This window comes from Grampus griseus (assembly GCF_964374135.1).
Source record: "Grampus griseus genome assembly, chromosome: 5".
Lineage (NCBI taxonomy): Eukaryota > Metazoa > Chordata > Mammalia > Artiodactyla > Delphinidae > Grampus > Grampus griseus.
This window is the reverse complement of record NC_138998.1, coordinates 130,225,803-130,243,246: the sequence shown is the minus strand read 5'-3', so window position 1 is coordinate 130,243,246 and position 17,444 is coordinate 130,225,803. Positions and strand designations below refer to the sequence as shown.

General features: G+C 41.1%; 1 protein-coding gene across 3 annotated transcripts in view; it reads left to right on the top strand.

Moving 5' to 3' along the window:
• Positions 1-17,444, top strand: part of TIAM1 (TIAM Rac1 associated GEF 1) — a gene marked incomplete at its 5' end in the record, with an annotated part of 137,020 nt that overhangs the window by 54,289 nt on the left and 65,287 nt on the right. For all 3 annotated transcript variants that reach the window (XM_082654579.1, XM_082654580.1, XM_082654578.1), the window contains 3 exons: positions 3,583-3,687; positions 10,845-10,926; positions 16,464-16,550. In XM_082654579.1, the coding sequence (XP_082510705.1) occupies positions 3,583-3,687; positions 10,845-10,926; positions 16,464-16,550 (274 nt within the window). The remainder of the gene's footprint in view (positions 1-3,582; positions 3,688-10,844; positions 10,927-16,463; positions 16,551-17,444) is intronic.

Genomic DNA, 17,444 nt, shown 5'->3' with positions numbered 1-17,444 from the left:
TCTGTCTGATCCACATCATTTCACATCAGTTTGTCATCTGCCATCCGAGCACCAGTCAAGTTCTGGTACAGTAACTGTTTCAAGATCTACATTTCATGTGCGATTCATGTTATGAGTGTTATGAAAGTGATAGTTGCTAGATATAGCAGGTAACCGTGTTAGCCTATGGGTTGTGGACATATTCTGATCATTGCAATTACTAAAATAATTGCAAAGAAATTCATTTATTCATACTTGTTATTATTCACGTGTGACCATTGGTATTTATTTCATGGCTTCACTCTGTAGACCTATGGCTTTGGATATTCTAATAACCATGGACATTAAAAACAATAAAAATCACCTCGAAGGGGAGGATAAGTCTCTTTGGAAATTCTGCAGTAGCACTTTGTGTGTGTGTGTGTGTGTGTGCGCGTGTGTGCGTGTGTGCGCGCGTGCCCGTGTGGATCTCTGGATGTCCTAACTGCATGCGTTTATGTTTCCTGAAGAAGTTTGATTGAAATGGAAGAATATGAGGAGAAATGGAAGAACAAAACATTGGTGGATTTCAAGATCGTGTTATTCTCTGTTTTAATGGACTCAAACTATTTGTTGAAAAGACCTACATTATGTTTTGTTGTTTCATCCTTTGAAGGAGTCATAGGAAGATGAAAAATTTTAAAAACATGCCAACTAAACAAATAATATCTGTCTTATGGTATGATTTGGGACTGCATTGTCTCAAAATGAATCAAATGCTTTCTACGTAACTTAATGAACACTGGAAAACAAATTTGGACCATTTAAGTTGTCTTCCCAGCTGAATTTCTCTTACGTTGTAATTGAACATTTTACAAGTGTAAAGCAGGCCAAATCTTTAGAATTACTGTCTTAAAATATTCATTAATATTTGGAATTTTTTCTTGCACGTAGATGTATTGTGAACATGGTAAGTTGTTCAACCTGCCTTGATACTGACTTGTAAATATTGGAGGAGCATGAAATCCTTGAGAGTTCTGATGATCTGATTTAGTTAATTCATTACGATTTTCCCTTTATGTTAGACCAGCCATGACTAATGGGGGCTCGTAATTGAGAAACATTTACCAAAATGATAAGACACCTGGGTATGTTGATCCAAAGTCCCATTTTTAAGGTAACTATTTACTGACCAAACCACGGGCTCTTGGGTTACAAATAAGATCATTATAATTGTTATGTTGGTTACATGTGCTCATTTTTATTTTTCGAAGTTATCAAGACATTATTGTAACTTAAGGAAGTTTGAGAAATACGGTGGTGGAGGGGAAGACGGCCAGAGCCACCCTTATTCCTGTTACTCTGTTCTCTTTGCTTTGTTAAACACTTCAAGGTGTCGGCCGTTATTTCTGTGTATCTGTATAAATGTTTTCAGCATGGTAGCATTTAAGGAATGATGTCTCCATCAGGACCACCTTAAGACGTTTGGTGCCTGCCAATGGCACCAGACATCTCTCTTTCACACCGAGGTTTCGGGAGCCTGAAGCTTCTTAGGTGAGGTGGCTATTATGGTCTGGTTTCCAGAAGACTGTCTAAGTGGCAGCCCCATTGGGAGTGTCTACAAAGTGTTGATTAATGATGACGATAAAGTTTCCGGGTGGATTTGTTCCTGTTGACCAAGACGCCATGAAGTTTCATTTCTCTTTCCCTCCCACCTCAGTTGGAAACAGATGGTGAACCAAAATATTTTGCTTCTAATTAAAGATTTCAGTGGGGATCTAGGTCAGTGGGAAGCATTTGCAGCTTTTATCTCTGTGAGGGAAACTTTTCTTGCTTATCGTAGCACCCTGAGTATTATTAATTTGTTGTTTGTCTCAGCGGCTCTTTGACAAGCAGTAGGTAGCACACTTTGAAACTTCCCTGCTTTTGCTTCCCTGGCTTACCCATCCTCCCTGGTTGTTTGACATCAATGATCTGGGTCTGGCAGACACTGAGCGTTTGATTTTCAGTACCGACAGCGGAAACCCGAAAGCCAGGTGCAAGGAAGGTGCTGCCTCAGTGGTGCCTGTGTTCGGACGGTGGGCTTCAGACTATCACGTTACTCAGAAAAGGATACACGTTGGAGGTTCCCGAGAATCACTATAGAAAACTTCTTTATCATTCTGCTAGGCGTTTAGAACAAACTCACTTCTACTTTCTATAACCCTGCTTTTCTCTAGTGCAGGATCCCTGTCTTGCATGTGTGTTTAATTACGAGGCAAAGTCATCACTGTCGCCAACTCCCATGTTCTGCAGGCCCCTTCCCACACTCCTGAAGACTGCTTCACGTGGTATCTGGCACACTTCAGAATTAGTTAGGTGTAATTGAATGACTATTATTGGAATAATTATTAGAATGTTCTTAGCTTGGCTTTAAAATTTGGGGCCGGGGGGAAGAAGGTAAACAGAAAGAGCATTAAACCAGTGAAAAATTAACTTCGCTTATTTTGAAATAATTCTTATCAGTTGAGCTTTTGGTGTGAAGAGATTTTATATTGATGAAAAATTTCAAATTTACAAAGAGTAGGCAATAATGTAATAAACTTCTGTGTCACCATCACCAAGGTTCTATAATATCAAATTATGTTTCTCCATTGACTAACTCACTCCCACCCCCTGCTCTGAATGATTTTGGAAGCAGATTCCAGACATCATATCTTTACTAGTACTTCAGGATAAATCTCTAAAAGATAAGGATGCTTTCAAAAAAGACTTGATGGAAACATTTTCCCTCTAGCAATACATTTTCATGTAACTTGCATGTAACTTTTGAAGAGCATTTTTTTCTTTTTTCCTCTGCATCTTCTTGAATGTGAATTGAGGATGTTAGTTATAAAACCATGTTTCCACTGTTGCCTTTTCCACAAAGTTAATTCACAAATGACTTTCTAGATAGAAAAAAAATCATTTGACTCATCCTGACCAGTGGAGAAGGCCTGGAAATTTCAATCCTTAACTGCTTCAGAATTGTTTTCTTTGGGCAAGTCATTCATTGTGTTTCCAAAGTTGGACACATGCCTGTCTTCGCTGCCCCCGGAGGGAGTCTCACTCGGGGTGTATATAAGTAAGACTGAAATCCAAATGCCTTGTCTATACACCAACTCACTTGCAAATGAACTGTGAACAACTGTCCCAGTGTCCCCATGTGGTTAAAAAAATAAGTTTGCCTGGGCACAGCTCTCTTCTGTCACTGTAAATCCTCCCTTGCCTTTCTTGTCACTTTTCTTCTCCAATCACCTTTGTATGTTGGAAATTATGTTTAAAGGCCTTTTGGGTCTGATAGGTTTTCTTGCAAACCCAGTGTTAAAGAGCGTAATGGATGAGATAAGCAGAAGTGAAGATGACTTTTTTGTTTCCATTGATCATAAGATACCCGTGGGATATTATTAATATATTCAATGAAAATTAAAGTTTGGTTTTGGGTGTAAACCTTTTAAGAAGTATAGAAATTTTACACCTCCCTTCAGTAGCAAATCACCATTATTCTCAGGAATAGATGACAGTACATCAGTGGAAAACTAATTATGTCTATTTACTATTGAAAAGACATTTTCTCTTCTCCTTTTTTTTTTGTTTTGGTCCCAGGCACATAGACTGGATCATTCTGCTCATTACCTGCGCCTGAAATTTCTAATAGAAAACAAAATGCAACACTACGTGCCAAAGCCCGAGGAGGACATTTATGAGCTGGTAATGTTTATGTCTGTTGTCCAAGTACATTCTGTAGGAGATTATTTTTAAATTATATGTGTGCTCATGCTAATTGTGGTTGGTGGAGTGGAACAAATTCTAAAATAAATGAGCCTCATTCAGCGCTCTTAAGTTTGTGGAGATGGCCTTACATATCACAATATTTTTGCAGAGTGAAAATGCCACCTTAGTTTATGCGGGGAACGATGCTGTCCTATCATGAAAAAGTGAAATCCAGAACTGACTCTCAGATAGAATTTTAGTTATTATGCCTAGCTTTCCTTGTAGCTTTGACAGTCTTATGTTTTAAATGGGTGACTCAAAGGTGAGCTGGCTGTTGTCAGATAAAAAGTACTAACTCCAATTTTGTATGACTTCTCCCTGCATGTTGAAATTGATGGGTCAAATCCTGTTGGGTGAAAAAGCTGCCATCTAATTATGTGTCCTGGCCTTTTGGAATTGTATTTATTATAGAGATTCTTGGGCACACTTATGTGGGTTTGAGTTTCATTATGGGACTTGGGTTCTGAACTGTATCTGGATTTTTATATTGACTCTGTTGCTTACTAATTATGTGGTCTTGGCAAAAAAAAAAAATGAGGTGATAATACTTTCTAGGATTTCGCAAAGATTAGAGATAACGGTTCACATAGTAGATGCTCAATAAATGGTTGTCATGGTAACGTGGCAAAATAATGACAAGTTCCTTTTTTGTTTGCCAAAGGGTGCTTTTTTCAGTTCCAGGAAAGAAACATTTTGGGAGCAAGGCCCCCTCTCTTGGAGTTTGTTCTTCTTTCTCTGCACTTAGTCATTCCTCTGGGGGCCACCGAGCTTCTTGCCATGGATCTGTGAATGATAACAGTATGACTTCAGACAGGCTTTCACCACAGAAAACAGAACTGAAAATTGAAACCCGAATAGTCTCTTTTTGAAAAGGGGAAGCGTGATTTAAAATTTAGTATATTTAGTAGGGAATTTTGTTTCTAATCAATTTTTTTTTGAGGTTTACTTTCTCTGCAATAAAGCATCAATTTTGAGCACACAATTTCATGAGTTTTGGCAAATGTATACAGACAGTGGTGTTTCCAGCATTACAGTCATAATTTAGAACTGCGGTCCCCAACCTTTTTGGCACCAGGGACAATTGTTTCGTGGAAGACAGTTTTTCCACAGACCGGGGGGTGGGGGGTGGTTTGGGGATGATTCAAGCGCATTACATTTATTGTGCACTTTATTATTATTACATTGTAGTATATAATGAAATAATGATACAACTCACCATAATGCAGCATCAGTGGGAGCCCTGAACTTGTTTTCCTGCAACTAGATGGTCCCATCTGGGGGTGATGGGAGACAGTGACATCTGAAGTATGTTGCTTATGTCTAGTCGACTCCATAAGATGCAGCTTAACTGTCACTTGCCACTCACTGATAGGGTTTTGATATGAGTCTGCAAGCAATTGATTTATTATGGTCTCTGTGCAGTCAAACCTCTCTGCTAATGATAATCTGTATTTGCAGCCGCTCCCCAGTGCTAGCATCACCACCTCGGCTCCACCTCAGATCATCAGGCATTAGATTCTCATAAGGAGCGTGCAACCTAGACCCCTCGCATGTGCAATTCACAGTAGGGTTCACGCTCTTATGAGGATCTAATGCCACCGCTGACCTGACAGGAGGCAGAGTTCAGGCAGTAATGCGAGTGATGGGGAGCGGCTCTAAATACAGATGAAGCTTTGCTTGCTCGCCTGCTGTTCACCTCCTGCTGTGTGGCCCGGTTCCTAACAGGCTCCTGTTCCGTGGCCCGGGGGTTGGGGACCTCTGATTTAGAACACTTCTGTCATCTTAAAAACTTCCCTCATGTCCCTCTAAGTGTTTTTAATGAAATATAAGAGAGGGTGTGCTTTTATAACACTCTTATCATGTCACGAAATAGAAGAACGAAATAACCATTTTCAACCATCGCTTAAATCACTAAGTTTAACACAGAGGAGGGTACTTTTAACAGTGACTGATTTATTTTTTTCTCTGACATGGGGAAAGCCCTGACTTTGTGCTCCGTGAGTAGAGGAGAGAAAGCCCTTTTTCTTACTTAAGAAAGGAAAGTGCTTTGCTGGTAACACTGGAACAGCTATTAGGTCATATATTTTGCATTTCAGAGTTAATGAATCTTTTGTGTCGTAAATGACAGGGGTCATGCCTAAGCAACTTCCATGTCCTTCATATCTTACACACAGTACATGCTTAAGACATACCTTTTGAAATTATATTGACTCTTTTATTATTTTTATGTTTTGGCCATTTTGCGGTCTCATCCAGTATAGGAGACTAAGGTGTGCCACACTTACTCTGTATCTACACTGCTATATATATATTATAATTACAATTATTTAAAAAAAGAATCCAAAACACAGAGAGATTATGGTATTCTTTCTTGCCCTGTTACAGAAGGTCTCCAGCTCTGAGATTCCTGAGGAAGTAAACAGTACTCACTTTACTGTTCAGATTGTGAGTGAGTATTGCTCACGGGCACCTCTGTTTTTACCAAGATTTTAAACTTTCTTGTTCTTAGGATATCTTTGGCAGCCTGGTAAAGCCTCTAGGTCCCATATCAGAATAATGTTTTCAATTGCATGAAATATATAGAATACATAGGATTACCTATGGCCTAATTGTGTTGAAATAGTCATCAAAACTATTTTTAAAATTATAGATAATATACATGCTTACTTATTACCTCATTAAATAACAAGACCCAGCATAGGTCTAACACCTGCCACTGTTTTGAAGTAGTGATGAGCATAACTGGTATTTTGAGATCCTGGCAACAACTAGAAAATGGTATAAAAATACTGTGATTTCTGTTTCTGACAAGGTCGCAGGCATTGCTCGTATTGCCGTGTTTGTTGCCTCCATTCATTTATAATTGAAGGAAATGCTAAGTCTCAGTTACAGGTTAGTGAATATAAAAATTTCAGGCTTTTTCACTATCCCAGTTCACAGACCCCTTCAATTCTATCCATACGTCCATGGTTTCCAATCCGTGCTTTCGGCCATTAAGCTGGTATGAAATGTCATTCCAGGGCAGGGGGTTTCTGAACACACAGTGTTCTTGGATGCCTTTTGAGATTTTACAGATATTGGATTTATTGTCCCTTACTGAACAAGTATCGGGCCACTTATGGCTAATTGGTTTCCATAACCCACCTCCATTTTATTTTATTTTTAATTTATTTTTTTTTGCAGTACGCGTGCCTCTCACTGTTGTGGCCTCTCCTGTTGCGGAGCACGGGCTCCGGACGCACAGGCTTAGCGGCCGTGGCTCACGGGCCCAGCCGCTCCGCGGCATGTAGGATCCTCACGGACCGGGGCATGAACCCGTGTCCCCCGCATCGGCAGGCGGACTCTCAACCACTGCACCACCAGGGAAGCCCCTCCATTTTATTTTTGATGGACTAGGGAAGCTCACACATGTTTGAAGTCCTGTCCTGAAAAATGACTCCTTCATAGGTGACTGTCCCAAAACATTTTATTCTCTGCTACTGTTTTGTCAAGTATTCTTGAGTAGTAAGGTCAATAGTTATTAGCGAAAGTGTGTACTACATTTTAAAGATCTTTTTGGAGTGTCTAGTGCATTTATTTGGTGGGGCTGGGGATTCTTTTGCTTATGAAAGACCATGAATAGTTAGTTTTCTACTTATCTGCTTTGCTAATATAAGTAATACCCGTTTGGCTACTTTTTCATGATCAGTTGGTTATTGGGTCCAATCTGTAGAATGATAATGAATATGGAGGCACTGGGTTTTTTGAAAACGCATATTAAATATGTTTTTCTTAAAGTGACAGGTGGGAATAAAGAGTTTGCAGAAACACTGATTCATTCATTCATTCATTCATCCCGCAAATATTTATTTAGTGTTTATTGTGTTCCTGGCACCATGCTAGCTGTTCTAGGCACTGAGATACACAGAAAAATCTCTACTCTTCGTGGAAAATACATTCAAGTTTGTGGACACAGATATAAAAACATGTAAATATTTTTAACAAAGACAAGTAAATGTGTAATATTTCCCGGGATGTCAAGAGCGGGGAAAGAAAAAGTTAGGACAAACAGATAGAGAAAGATAGACATCTAAAAGCGATTGCGCTGCTCCTTTAGGTGTGATGTTTGAACAGCGTGGTGAGTGAGGTGAGAAGGTGAGTCATAGAGGTATTTTGGAGGAAAGTGTTCTAGGCTCAGGAAACAAAGCTGGGTAAGGCCTGGCAAGGGGAGGGGGGTGATAGTAGAGGTAGTTTACTCATGTTTGAGGAGGATCAGTGAGGAGGGCAAGTGAGGGAGTGGTGGGGAGAGGGAAGGCAGGGTGGGGAGGGGTTTGGATGCACAAGGAGGGAGGATGCAGAAGAGTGACCGGGAGGGCTTGTAGGGCCCAGGTGAGAAGGGAAATCCCCAGAGAGGAAGGGCATTATTTGACTCCTGTCTTAATAGGCTCGCTGTGGCTACTGTGTGGCCCATGAACCTTAGGGCCTTAGGGAAAGAGCTGGGAGAGCAGGCAGGAGGCTAGTGAGCTGTTGTTCAGGCCATGGGTGATGGTCGCTTGGACCAGGCACGCCAAGGAGACCTGGTAGGAAATGAATGTGATTTCGTGATAATTCAAGCGCCAGGGTAATCAGATTGTTTCTTAACGTCTGATGGTGTTTAATCTGCTTTTTGAAAAGAGGGAAAACATGCAGCATCACTGATTTAATAAAAATAAAGGGGTCTTTCCTGGTGGCTCAGTAGTTAAGAATCCACCTGCCAATGCAGGGGACACGGGTTCGAGCCCTGGTCCGGGAAAGATCCCACATGCCGCGGAGCAACTGAGCCCGGGCACCACAACTACTGAGCCTGTGCTCTAGAGCCTGTGAGCCACGACTACTGAGCCCCCCACGCGCCTAGAGCCCGTGCTCTGCAACAGGGGAAGCCACCGCAACGAGAAGCCTGCACACCGCAGCAAAGAGTAGCCCCCTCTCGCCGCAACTAGAGAAAGCCTGCGTGCAGCAATGAAGACCCAACACAGCCATAAATAAATAAATAAATTTAATAAATAAATGGAATGTGTGTGATACTTCTTTGCTAAAGATACATTTAAAACTACGAAATTTCTGGTTTCAGATATTATGACTGCATCGAAAATATATTTTAAAGTGCAGCTCCTTCTTGAAATTTTACAGGTTTTAGAGATTTTTACCAAACCCAATTTTAGTCCAGCCAGCCTAAGGACAGTGGTCAAGGGCCCTGTCTATATTATACTAAGTTATTGTCTGAAACTGGTAAAAAACACAAAGACTTTCACCCCAATTACAAAGAAGAGAGGAGGTAATATTATAAACAAATAGCAAAGCTTATTTACAAAGCTAAATTCCCACGGGATCTATGGACAACCGTTTAGAATTTTCCAGAGATGATTAGAACAAACGGTGATATACTGCCACCTAGGGGGAGAGTTTGGCTCTCAAGGAAATTGAAAAAACTAAGGTTCAAACTAAGTCGAAGTGAATACATTTCATAACATTTTATTGAGCATTCCATGACATTACAAAATAATCATGAAATTGATTATATTTGGTATGTATAGTTTTGGTGACTGTAATTTTCTGAACTAAAGATCAGTAGATCTAATAGAACTGATTTCCTCTAACTTCAGAATGCATTGGTTTGAAACTTCTTCTGAAGTATAGAAAGAAAACCACATTAAGTTATGCCCTCAACATGAAGTTACGCATTTGGTGGAAGTGGCATTAAATTAGGGAGTTCTAGAGGATCTAGGCCGTTGGGTCAATGTTCCCAGCCCCTGCCCCACCCCTTGGCTTTCTAGTATTACAGCAGCCCGTTTTCCAGACTCCCGAATCCTAAACATTCTGCTCACTTCTCCCACCTGTCAACTGCCCTAAGAAAGTGAAGAGAAAGAAACCTGCATTTTTTTCATACTTGTCTGAACAAAATTATTTCTGGACAAATGACTGAGATGGGGGCAAGTTTAAATAATCACCGAGACTTCTCTTTAATGCTAAAGGACAGTTTTCTGTTATTGACTTTGGCTCAAACTAGATTTTCATTTTGAAATTAAATGACAAATTTTAAGTTCTATATGAGCGTTTGACACGTCAATATGTTTTGGAATTTCTATCATAAAGTTTGGAAGTGGTCTTTGGCTTACTTACTGAAGAAGTAAGGTTTGGTACCCTTTACTGTGGTACCCCTGAGTCCCACCAGGAAACAGTCTGGGAGGCATTATAGTGTAATGGGGAGAACTTCAGGGCTGGAGCAAGTGAGACCTGGGTTCAAATCCCAGCTCTGCCCAGGCTGGCCTTTTGACCTTAGGAAAGTACTTTCTCTGTAGCCTTTTTCTCGTCATTTGTAAAATGGGGATCACATTTGTCTCATAGAGAGCATGTGAGGGGCAGGAACACATGGTAAAACCTTCATAAGTTACTGTCCATGATGATGCTAGGTCCAGACATCTAAGCATGAAGTATAAATTAAATTAATTGAAATAAAGTTTCTCTGTGAACTGCCAGTTTCTCTTATTTTTTTTCCCATGTTTTCTTGGGTTTCTGAGAGAGGTGATTGATTTATGTACTTCAGTTTTTTCAGTAATTTGGTATAATCTAATGGCTAAAAGAGAATATTGTCATTTACATAATCTGTCATCTGTTTTAATGCTATAATTTTTCTCTGCATATTTATACTCTGGTGGACTTTTTGAGCCAAAATGGTATATGAACAGAAGAGAATGGAAGCACAGAGATTTCTCCTATTCCTCCGGATCCCATATCAAGATCTTTATAACCTCTTCTTGATGTTAATAATTTTTTCCCCAGTACTGAAGATTTTCGATTACCTTAGCATTCTTTTTCAGATGTGTGATAGATAATAGGGTGGGAAGAGACATACAGAGTGATGTCAAGGAATTATTTAGAAACTGGAACTAGAGCTAAATCTGGGAATGTGAGTTATAAGTTTCCACTTTGAGTCTTAATGGGGTCAGTTCAAGAAAGATACTAGGATGTGATGAGAATTTGATTTCAAATTCTGAAAAAACAGATTTACAAATTGATGACTATTTCTAAGTTATTTTTAATGAAGTCTTAATTAGGCTTCTCTTTGTCATTTTCAGCTGTACAAAGAAATTGAAATTTGTCCAAAAGTCACTCAGAACATCCAGATTGAGAAGTCAGATACAGCCGGTGATAATTATGGTATGTTTCCTTTTCTTTGATCTTTGGTGTTCTTCACTTTAAAACAATTCCTGTGTAAACATGCACTTATTTACAATTCCATAAAATGCCTTTGGGGCCTATTTAAAACAGATAGCCCATCTGGCTTCTGTGCTCTGCGGAGCAGCCAAAGTAAGGGGAAAAAGATATTTACCCTGGGTATGACGAAGGTTTTAGCTTTACATTCTTAACTTTAATCATCGGGGTTCGCCTGTCATAGAAAAGAAATGGATCCATTGGGAGGAGATTATTTTATCTTATGATATACCCTAGTAATGAAGAAATTATCCTTTCGCACCTCTGTCCCCCAAATATATGTAGTATTCTCCTTTCCCTCACAAATGATGTTAAAGGAACTTGTTTTGGTGGGAGTTGGGGTCCCCAAGACCACCTCTGGGTTTTTTGGTTCACTAAGAGGACCCGCTGGACTCAGCTTATTCATGACCACGGTTTATTCCAGCAAAACTATACAAAAGAGCATCAGTAAAAGGGAGAGGCACGTGGGGTGAAGAGCGCAGAAACCAGGTACAAGCTTCCAGAGTCCTCCCCAGTCCCACAGAAGTCCATAATTCCCTCAGCCACAAGCTGTGACAATGCGTGTGAACTGTGGTCTGGTAGGAAGTTTGTTAGTGACTCAGTGCCCAGGAATTTTATTGAGAGGCTGGTCAGGGAGGCACCCTCTGTCCAGCAAAGACCCAAATTCCAGCCTCCCAGGAGGAAAGCAGGTGTTCAGCACAAACCACATTGTTTGTACAGATTTTAGACACAATGAGCTACATTAGGGTGTTGGGAACCCTCCCAAAATCCAAGTTCCCAGATACCAGCCAGGATCCAAACTGAGAAGCAGGCCTTTCAGAGAATAGCCGTCAGGCTTGCTATGTTAAGGCTTTCCTATGGTCTACCTTCTGGTGTAGTTAAGTATGTAATCCTTTCCATCGATTTAAGACTAGTCGTCTTAGCATTACACTTTATGACTTGGATAGTAGTGAAGTTGGTGCTCGAGTGAAATACATAGGGAAACCCATATGCTATATCAGGGCTAGATCAGTCAGGAGGGCGAGATTAGCTGAGGCCGTGACGGTCACCAAAGCCCAGCGGCTCCAAACAGTGACATTCTTTCTCCTGTTCACCATGCATCCTCTGTGGGTTGGCTGGGACCCTTTCTGTATGTTATCCTCACTCTAGGACCCAGGCCTGCGGCACCTGCCACCTGGGACATTGTCTGTCTCTTGGCAAAGGAGAAAGAGGGAAGGTGGTGATCTGGGTGCCGGCTCACTCCCAATTCACTTGTCAAAGCACGTGACTGGAGGGGGGGATGGGTAGGTGGGCAGAAGAGTAGTCCTACTATGTACTGGAAAAGAGGAGAACTGGAAGATCTGGTGGAAAGACATAAAGGTCACTGCACATGCTTGCTTACTGCGTATTTCTCTCTGAATTAACTTATTAGGCTTTTTCACATTTGAAAGCCTTCAGACCCTTTACCGGGCAGCAGCATCTTCAGTATTCCTGCCGAAGCCTCTCCCGCAGGCAGCCAGACCACCTCTCAGAGCACTCACTGGAGTGCTTTGGCCTAATGAAGAGAACCGAATTTCCAACCCCTGGCCACTTGCGTTACACCCTCACGCTGTTTACTTCTTGACCTTAAAACTAAAGACAGCATTAAAGCCAGAGGACGGTTTTTGATGGCAAGGGATCAATGTGTCTGAAGGCTTATTATGCAGCAGAAGCATGACCTCAGTAATTAAAGCAGTAATTGGTAGCAGTGCTACAAATGAGCATCTGGGTCCTCCAAACTGAATTGTACCATATCCCTTACTCTTTTGTCTTTGGTTTAGTTACTTTCTCTTGCGTAAGGGGAAAATGTAGCAAGAAGCAAGAGAGGGCTGAATTTCACAGCTCTTGGAATCCAATGCCAAGGTGGACTGGTTTTGGGGACTTCCCTGGCAGTCTAGTGGTTAAGACTGCGCTTCCACTGCAGGGGGCGTGGGTTCCATCCCTGGTTGGGGAACTAAGGTCCCATGTGCCGTGCAGCGCAGCCAAAGGAAAAAAAAAAGAGGGCTTGGTTTGGGGACTCAGAAATAGAAACTGGGCATAGAACCGCTATATTTTTTATACTTTTTTTTATTAAAGTGGCTGAAGTACTCACAGAGCCTGTTCAGATTTCCATGCTGAAGCTGTTACAGGGCATCAGACATCAACCCAGAGGGTACTGTTGGCCATGCTTCTCACATGACCTGACATAAAGAAGCAGGGGTTTGGGGGTTTTGTTTTCATTTCGTATCTGTCATGGAGCACCCCTGCTTTTGTAAACTACAAAATCCCTTGCTTAGCGGTTGTGGCAGTGTCAGACGATGAGGTTCGCAGTGCTTAGTCTTGCTTTCTGCCCTTACATCGCTGTCAGTTGCAGCCTATCTGTAGTGGTTCCTGGACTTCACCTTGGAAGGCCACCATGCATGGCTAATAACCTTGGGTAAAATCATTTATTCTCAGTGCCCAGTTCGATGTTGGCAGAAGGCATTCCCACAAGTAGCTAAAGAGTCCCCGAGTCCTAAGAAGACCTGGTTGTCTCTGACCTCGGAATCTACCAAGGATTCTAAGTTCAGCCCACCTCTCTCTGACATTAGCACCTTAGTGCAGCTTCTATACATCAATTTCAGTATCTGTAAGTTACTAGCACACATCAGCACACATACAAGATCTAACTATAAACCAGATGCTGCTTTCTATTGTAGAACGCTTTAGGGAGGAAATTATGACTTAATAATTCCACTGACTAAACAAATGGAAAGATTTAACACTTGCCTAATTTCTCTCTCTTGCCCCTCCCTCTACCTCAGCCCTCAGGACTCTCTCAGACTTGTTGTTGAAGTTGGTTCAAATAGTTTTGTAATAGACTAAGCATGATCCCCTAGGCCGCCTTGAAGTGGATGAATGCATCGTTTCAGCAACTGAGTATTCCTTCTTCTCTGGGGACTGCTTAGACCGTTAGACTTTTGGTCTTGCGTCCCCTCTATGTCAGAGGTGTCTGCACTTTTCTCACTTTCTCCCTTTCACTGTATCCTGGACTCTGGTTCTGAGTACTTCTATTTTGTTTACTTTGTTGTCCTGATGTTTCTTTGGTCATGAATTTCAGTATGAGGAAACTTCTGGTTATTTAACAGATGAGTCTGTCTTCTTCGTTTCTTCACTCAGTTTTAATCGCTTCCTTCGTTCTCAAGATCATATGCTATTCATGGTGCCTCCTGGTCTTTGTAATTCTAAGCCTTCTGATGGGTATCGGATATATTGGGTTTATATTGAATAACTCTCTGTCTTCTGTTGGCAGTCATTTTGGGCCGCATTACATTTGTCTGCTGGGAATTAGATTGTTGCTATCCTATTTAAAAGAAAAAAATATTCTGACGTGGGCAGCTGACATCAAAAAGTCTGCAAATAACAAATTTTGGCAAGGATGTGGAGAAAAGGGAACCTTTCTACACCGTTGGTGGGAATGTAAATTAGTGCAGCCCCTATGGAAAACAGTATAGAGGGTCCTTAAAAAACTAAAAATAGAACTACCATATGATCCAGCAATCCCACTCCTGGATATATATCCGGAAAAAACGAATTCAAAAAGATACATGCACCCCAAAGTTCATAGCAGCACTATTTACAATAGCCTGCACGTGGATACAGTGGAATATTATTCAGCCAAAGAAAAGAATGGAATATTGCCATTGGTAGCAATATGGATGTGCCCAGAGAATATTATTTCACAGCTTTAGTGAAATACGTCAGACAGAGAAAGACGAGTACTGTATGATATCACTTACATATGGAATCTAAAAAATAATACAAATGAGTACATATTTGTTACTGTAGGAGATGGTTATAATCCCCACCTTCCCTCCCTTGTGCAAATTATTGGCATCTTGAAATGGAGGCTGCTTCTTGGGACTCTTGACATCCTTCGTGGTAAGGAAGGAAGGTAGCAAATGAATACCCATCTCCACTGACTTTGGTTTAAGGTGACTTGCAGTAGGCTGTCAACACATCACCTCTCCTGACAATGTGTTCCTTTTATTTTTAATAGAATAAAATTTGAATTAAAAAATTTGGTCTCAGAACTTTATAACATGGTAGCATTTTAGAAAGGAAATGCCTGTATTTTAATGAATTCTCTTCATCCTCTCCCTGTTGTAGTCCTTGATTCTTATCTATTCTAACAGATAAAAGAAAAAGAAAATCTCCGCTGCGATGCAGATAAATGCACCTGTGTTAAGGCTAAGGTCATTTAAGTGGCTCGTGTCTAAAATTATTTTTATTTCAGTGAGACTTCTTGAAGAGTAATCTGAAAGTTAGAAGTTGCTGTAAGAATGGAATTTAAAATAAGAGAATAAAATAAAGACTTTGGAAAGTCCTCAGGGGGTGGGCTCGTATAGTTCCCTATCCGAGGGAGTTTCGGTACCCTAGTGGGTGATGGCATCTGGCAGTTTTGCCTACGTGTGGGTATCTATTTCCTGGTCCTGTGAATGATACAAAAAAACATGTGTTCATTATGACGTGAACTGAGAAGTCTCAGTGAGTCCCTGGGCCCCAGTCTTTTAATTAATTATTCTATTTTGTCGTTAGTTGCCTGTTTGTTTTTTTAAACCACTGTTTTTTTCCTTTGCCTAAGCCTTATTTTTCTCCCAGAGCTGAAATCATTCGTGTCATATCTTTACAATTGTATTAATTTCCATTGCCCTTTTAAGATTATCTACCAAAGTATTTTATCCTGAGGGAAAGTCGGTGTTGGTTGTGGACATTCCATTGATTGATCAGAAAGAGTTTTACGTGAGACTGTCTAGAAACAGACGTGACCAAGTCTTGTAGCCATAGGATTGGGAGCACTTAGAACCTCAGGGCCTTGTTCTGCCTTATTTTCCGAAGGATGTAGCAAAACCCAAGATTAATTAACTAATGGGCTTTGAGCTCTGGAAGCCTAGACAGGTATAAGATAATCTTATGATCAGACACTAGGAGAATGTGCAGTCCATCAGTTTCAATACGAAGAAGGATTTCTAAAGTTTGTTGCTACTTCTCCCTGTTTGCAGAATTTTACTAATTAAAGCAGTGTCCACACAGCATACAGTTGTTCTGTTGTGACATGTCCTAGGACATAGATTTGCTGAAAAAAGTCAAGGGGACCCAGATGAGATAAGCTGATTGTTTCTGTTTTGTGCTATGGAGGGAACTGTGAAAAAAAAAAGGCAAAACTATGGCATTTATTAGCAAGCAGGGTAAAACAAAATCATTTTCTTCTGTTTGAGTTGATAGGTAGGTTGTATGAAGATAGATGTACCTGGTAATAATAATTTTTACAGTGACTTCTTTTAGAGTGATCTAAACATACATTTTTCTGCTTTGTGAAACAATACGAACAAGGAAAAACTATAACCCCAAGCAATGAACATACCTAGTTCACAGCAGGTTCTTCTTATTGTTCGCTCAACACTCAGAGGGTGTGAGCCTTACCTGGCTGTCCCTGTGTTTCCTAGGCTTTTCACTTTCTTCTGTGGAAGAAGATGGTGTTCGAAGGCTCTACGTGAATAGCGTAAAGGAAACTGGCTTAGCTTCCAAGAAAGGTAAGTTATTAAGTGTCTTGTCTTGACTTGTTTGTCTTCAGTTCCCTTTTGGGTTTCTCTAGTTGGTGGATGAGAAGGATATGCCCAAAGGGCTCACCCCTGAAGAGTATTTAAATGTTGTCTCATCGAAAACTCTTCCAGGGAATACGAGTATTATTTCCATCAGCTCAATTGTGCAAGGAATGTTGCCTTCTTGGATTTTAAATCGGATTTTGAGCCCATCTCCATGGGGTTGATGGGAAATTCCCTTCTACTCAGAAGTGGTTGTCCTTCCCTACCATCTGGGATGGAATGGAGGTCCCCGGGATCTTCTTGAAGCAGATTATTCGGGAAGACCCCTCTGTGCTTTGGTCTGCACTGGTTGAAGCTGACATGGGCCCTTGCCTGAGCTTGCAAAGCTCCATCATGTTCTATTGCTGCCATTCATAGAGGAATCTTTGTAGAAGTTGAGAAGCTAGGGGTTCAGGATCCTGACTTCCTGCCCTCCTTCGAGAGCTCTTCCCTGCTACACCCTGCCTGCGGCCCATAGTGTTGTCTGTCTAGGCTACTTGTGGAACCCCAGCTCTCCATCCTTTTTCTACTCTGAGAGAATCATTTCAACCTACGTTAGTTTCCTAGGGCTGCAGGAGCAAATGGCCACAGACTGGGTGATTCAAATCAATAGAATGTATTCTCACACAGAGGCCTTTCAAACTTCCGGCCTCCTGATGTATTCTCATCAGGAGGCCGGAAGTTTGAAATCAAGGTATTGGCAGGGTTGTTTCTTTCTGGAGCCTCTGCAGGAAGAATCTGTGTCATGGTTCTTTCTGGATTCTGCTGGCTGCTAGTAGCCCATGGCGTCCCTGGCTTGTAGCTGCATCACTCTGATTTCTGCCTCTGTCCTCACATGGCCCT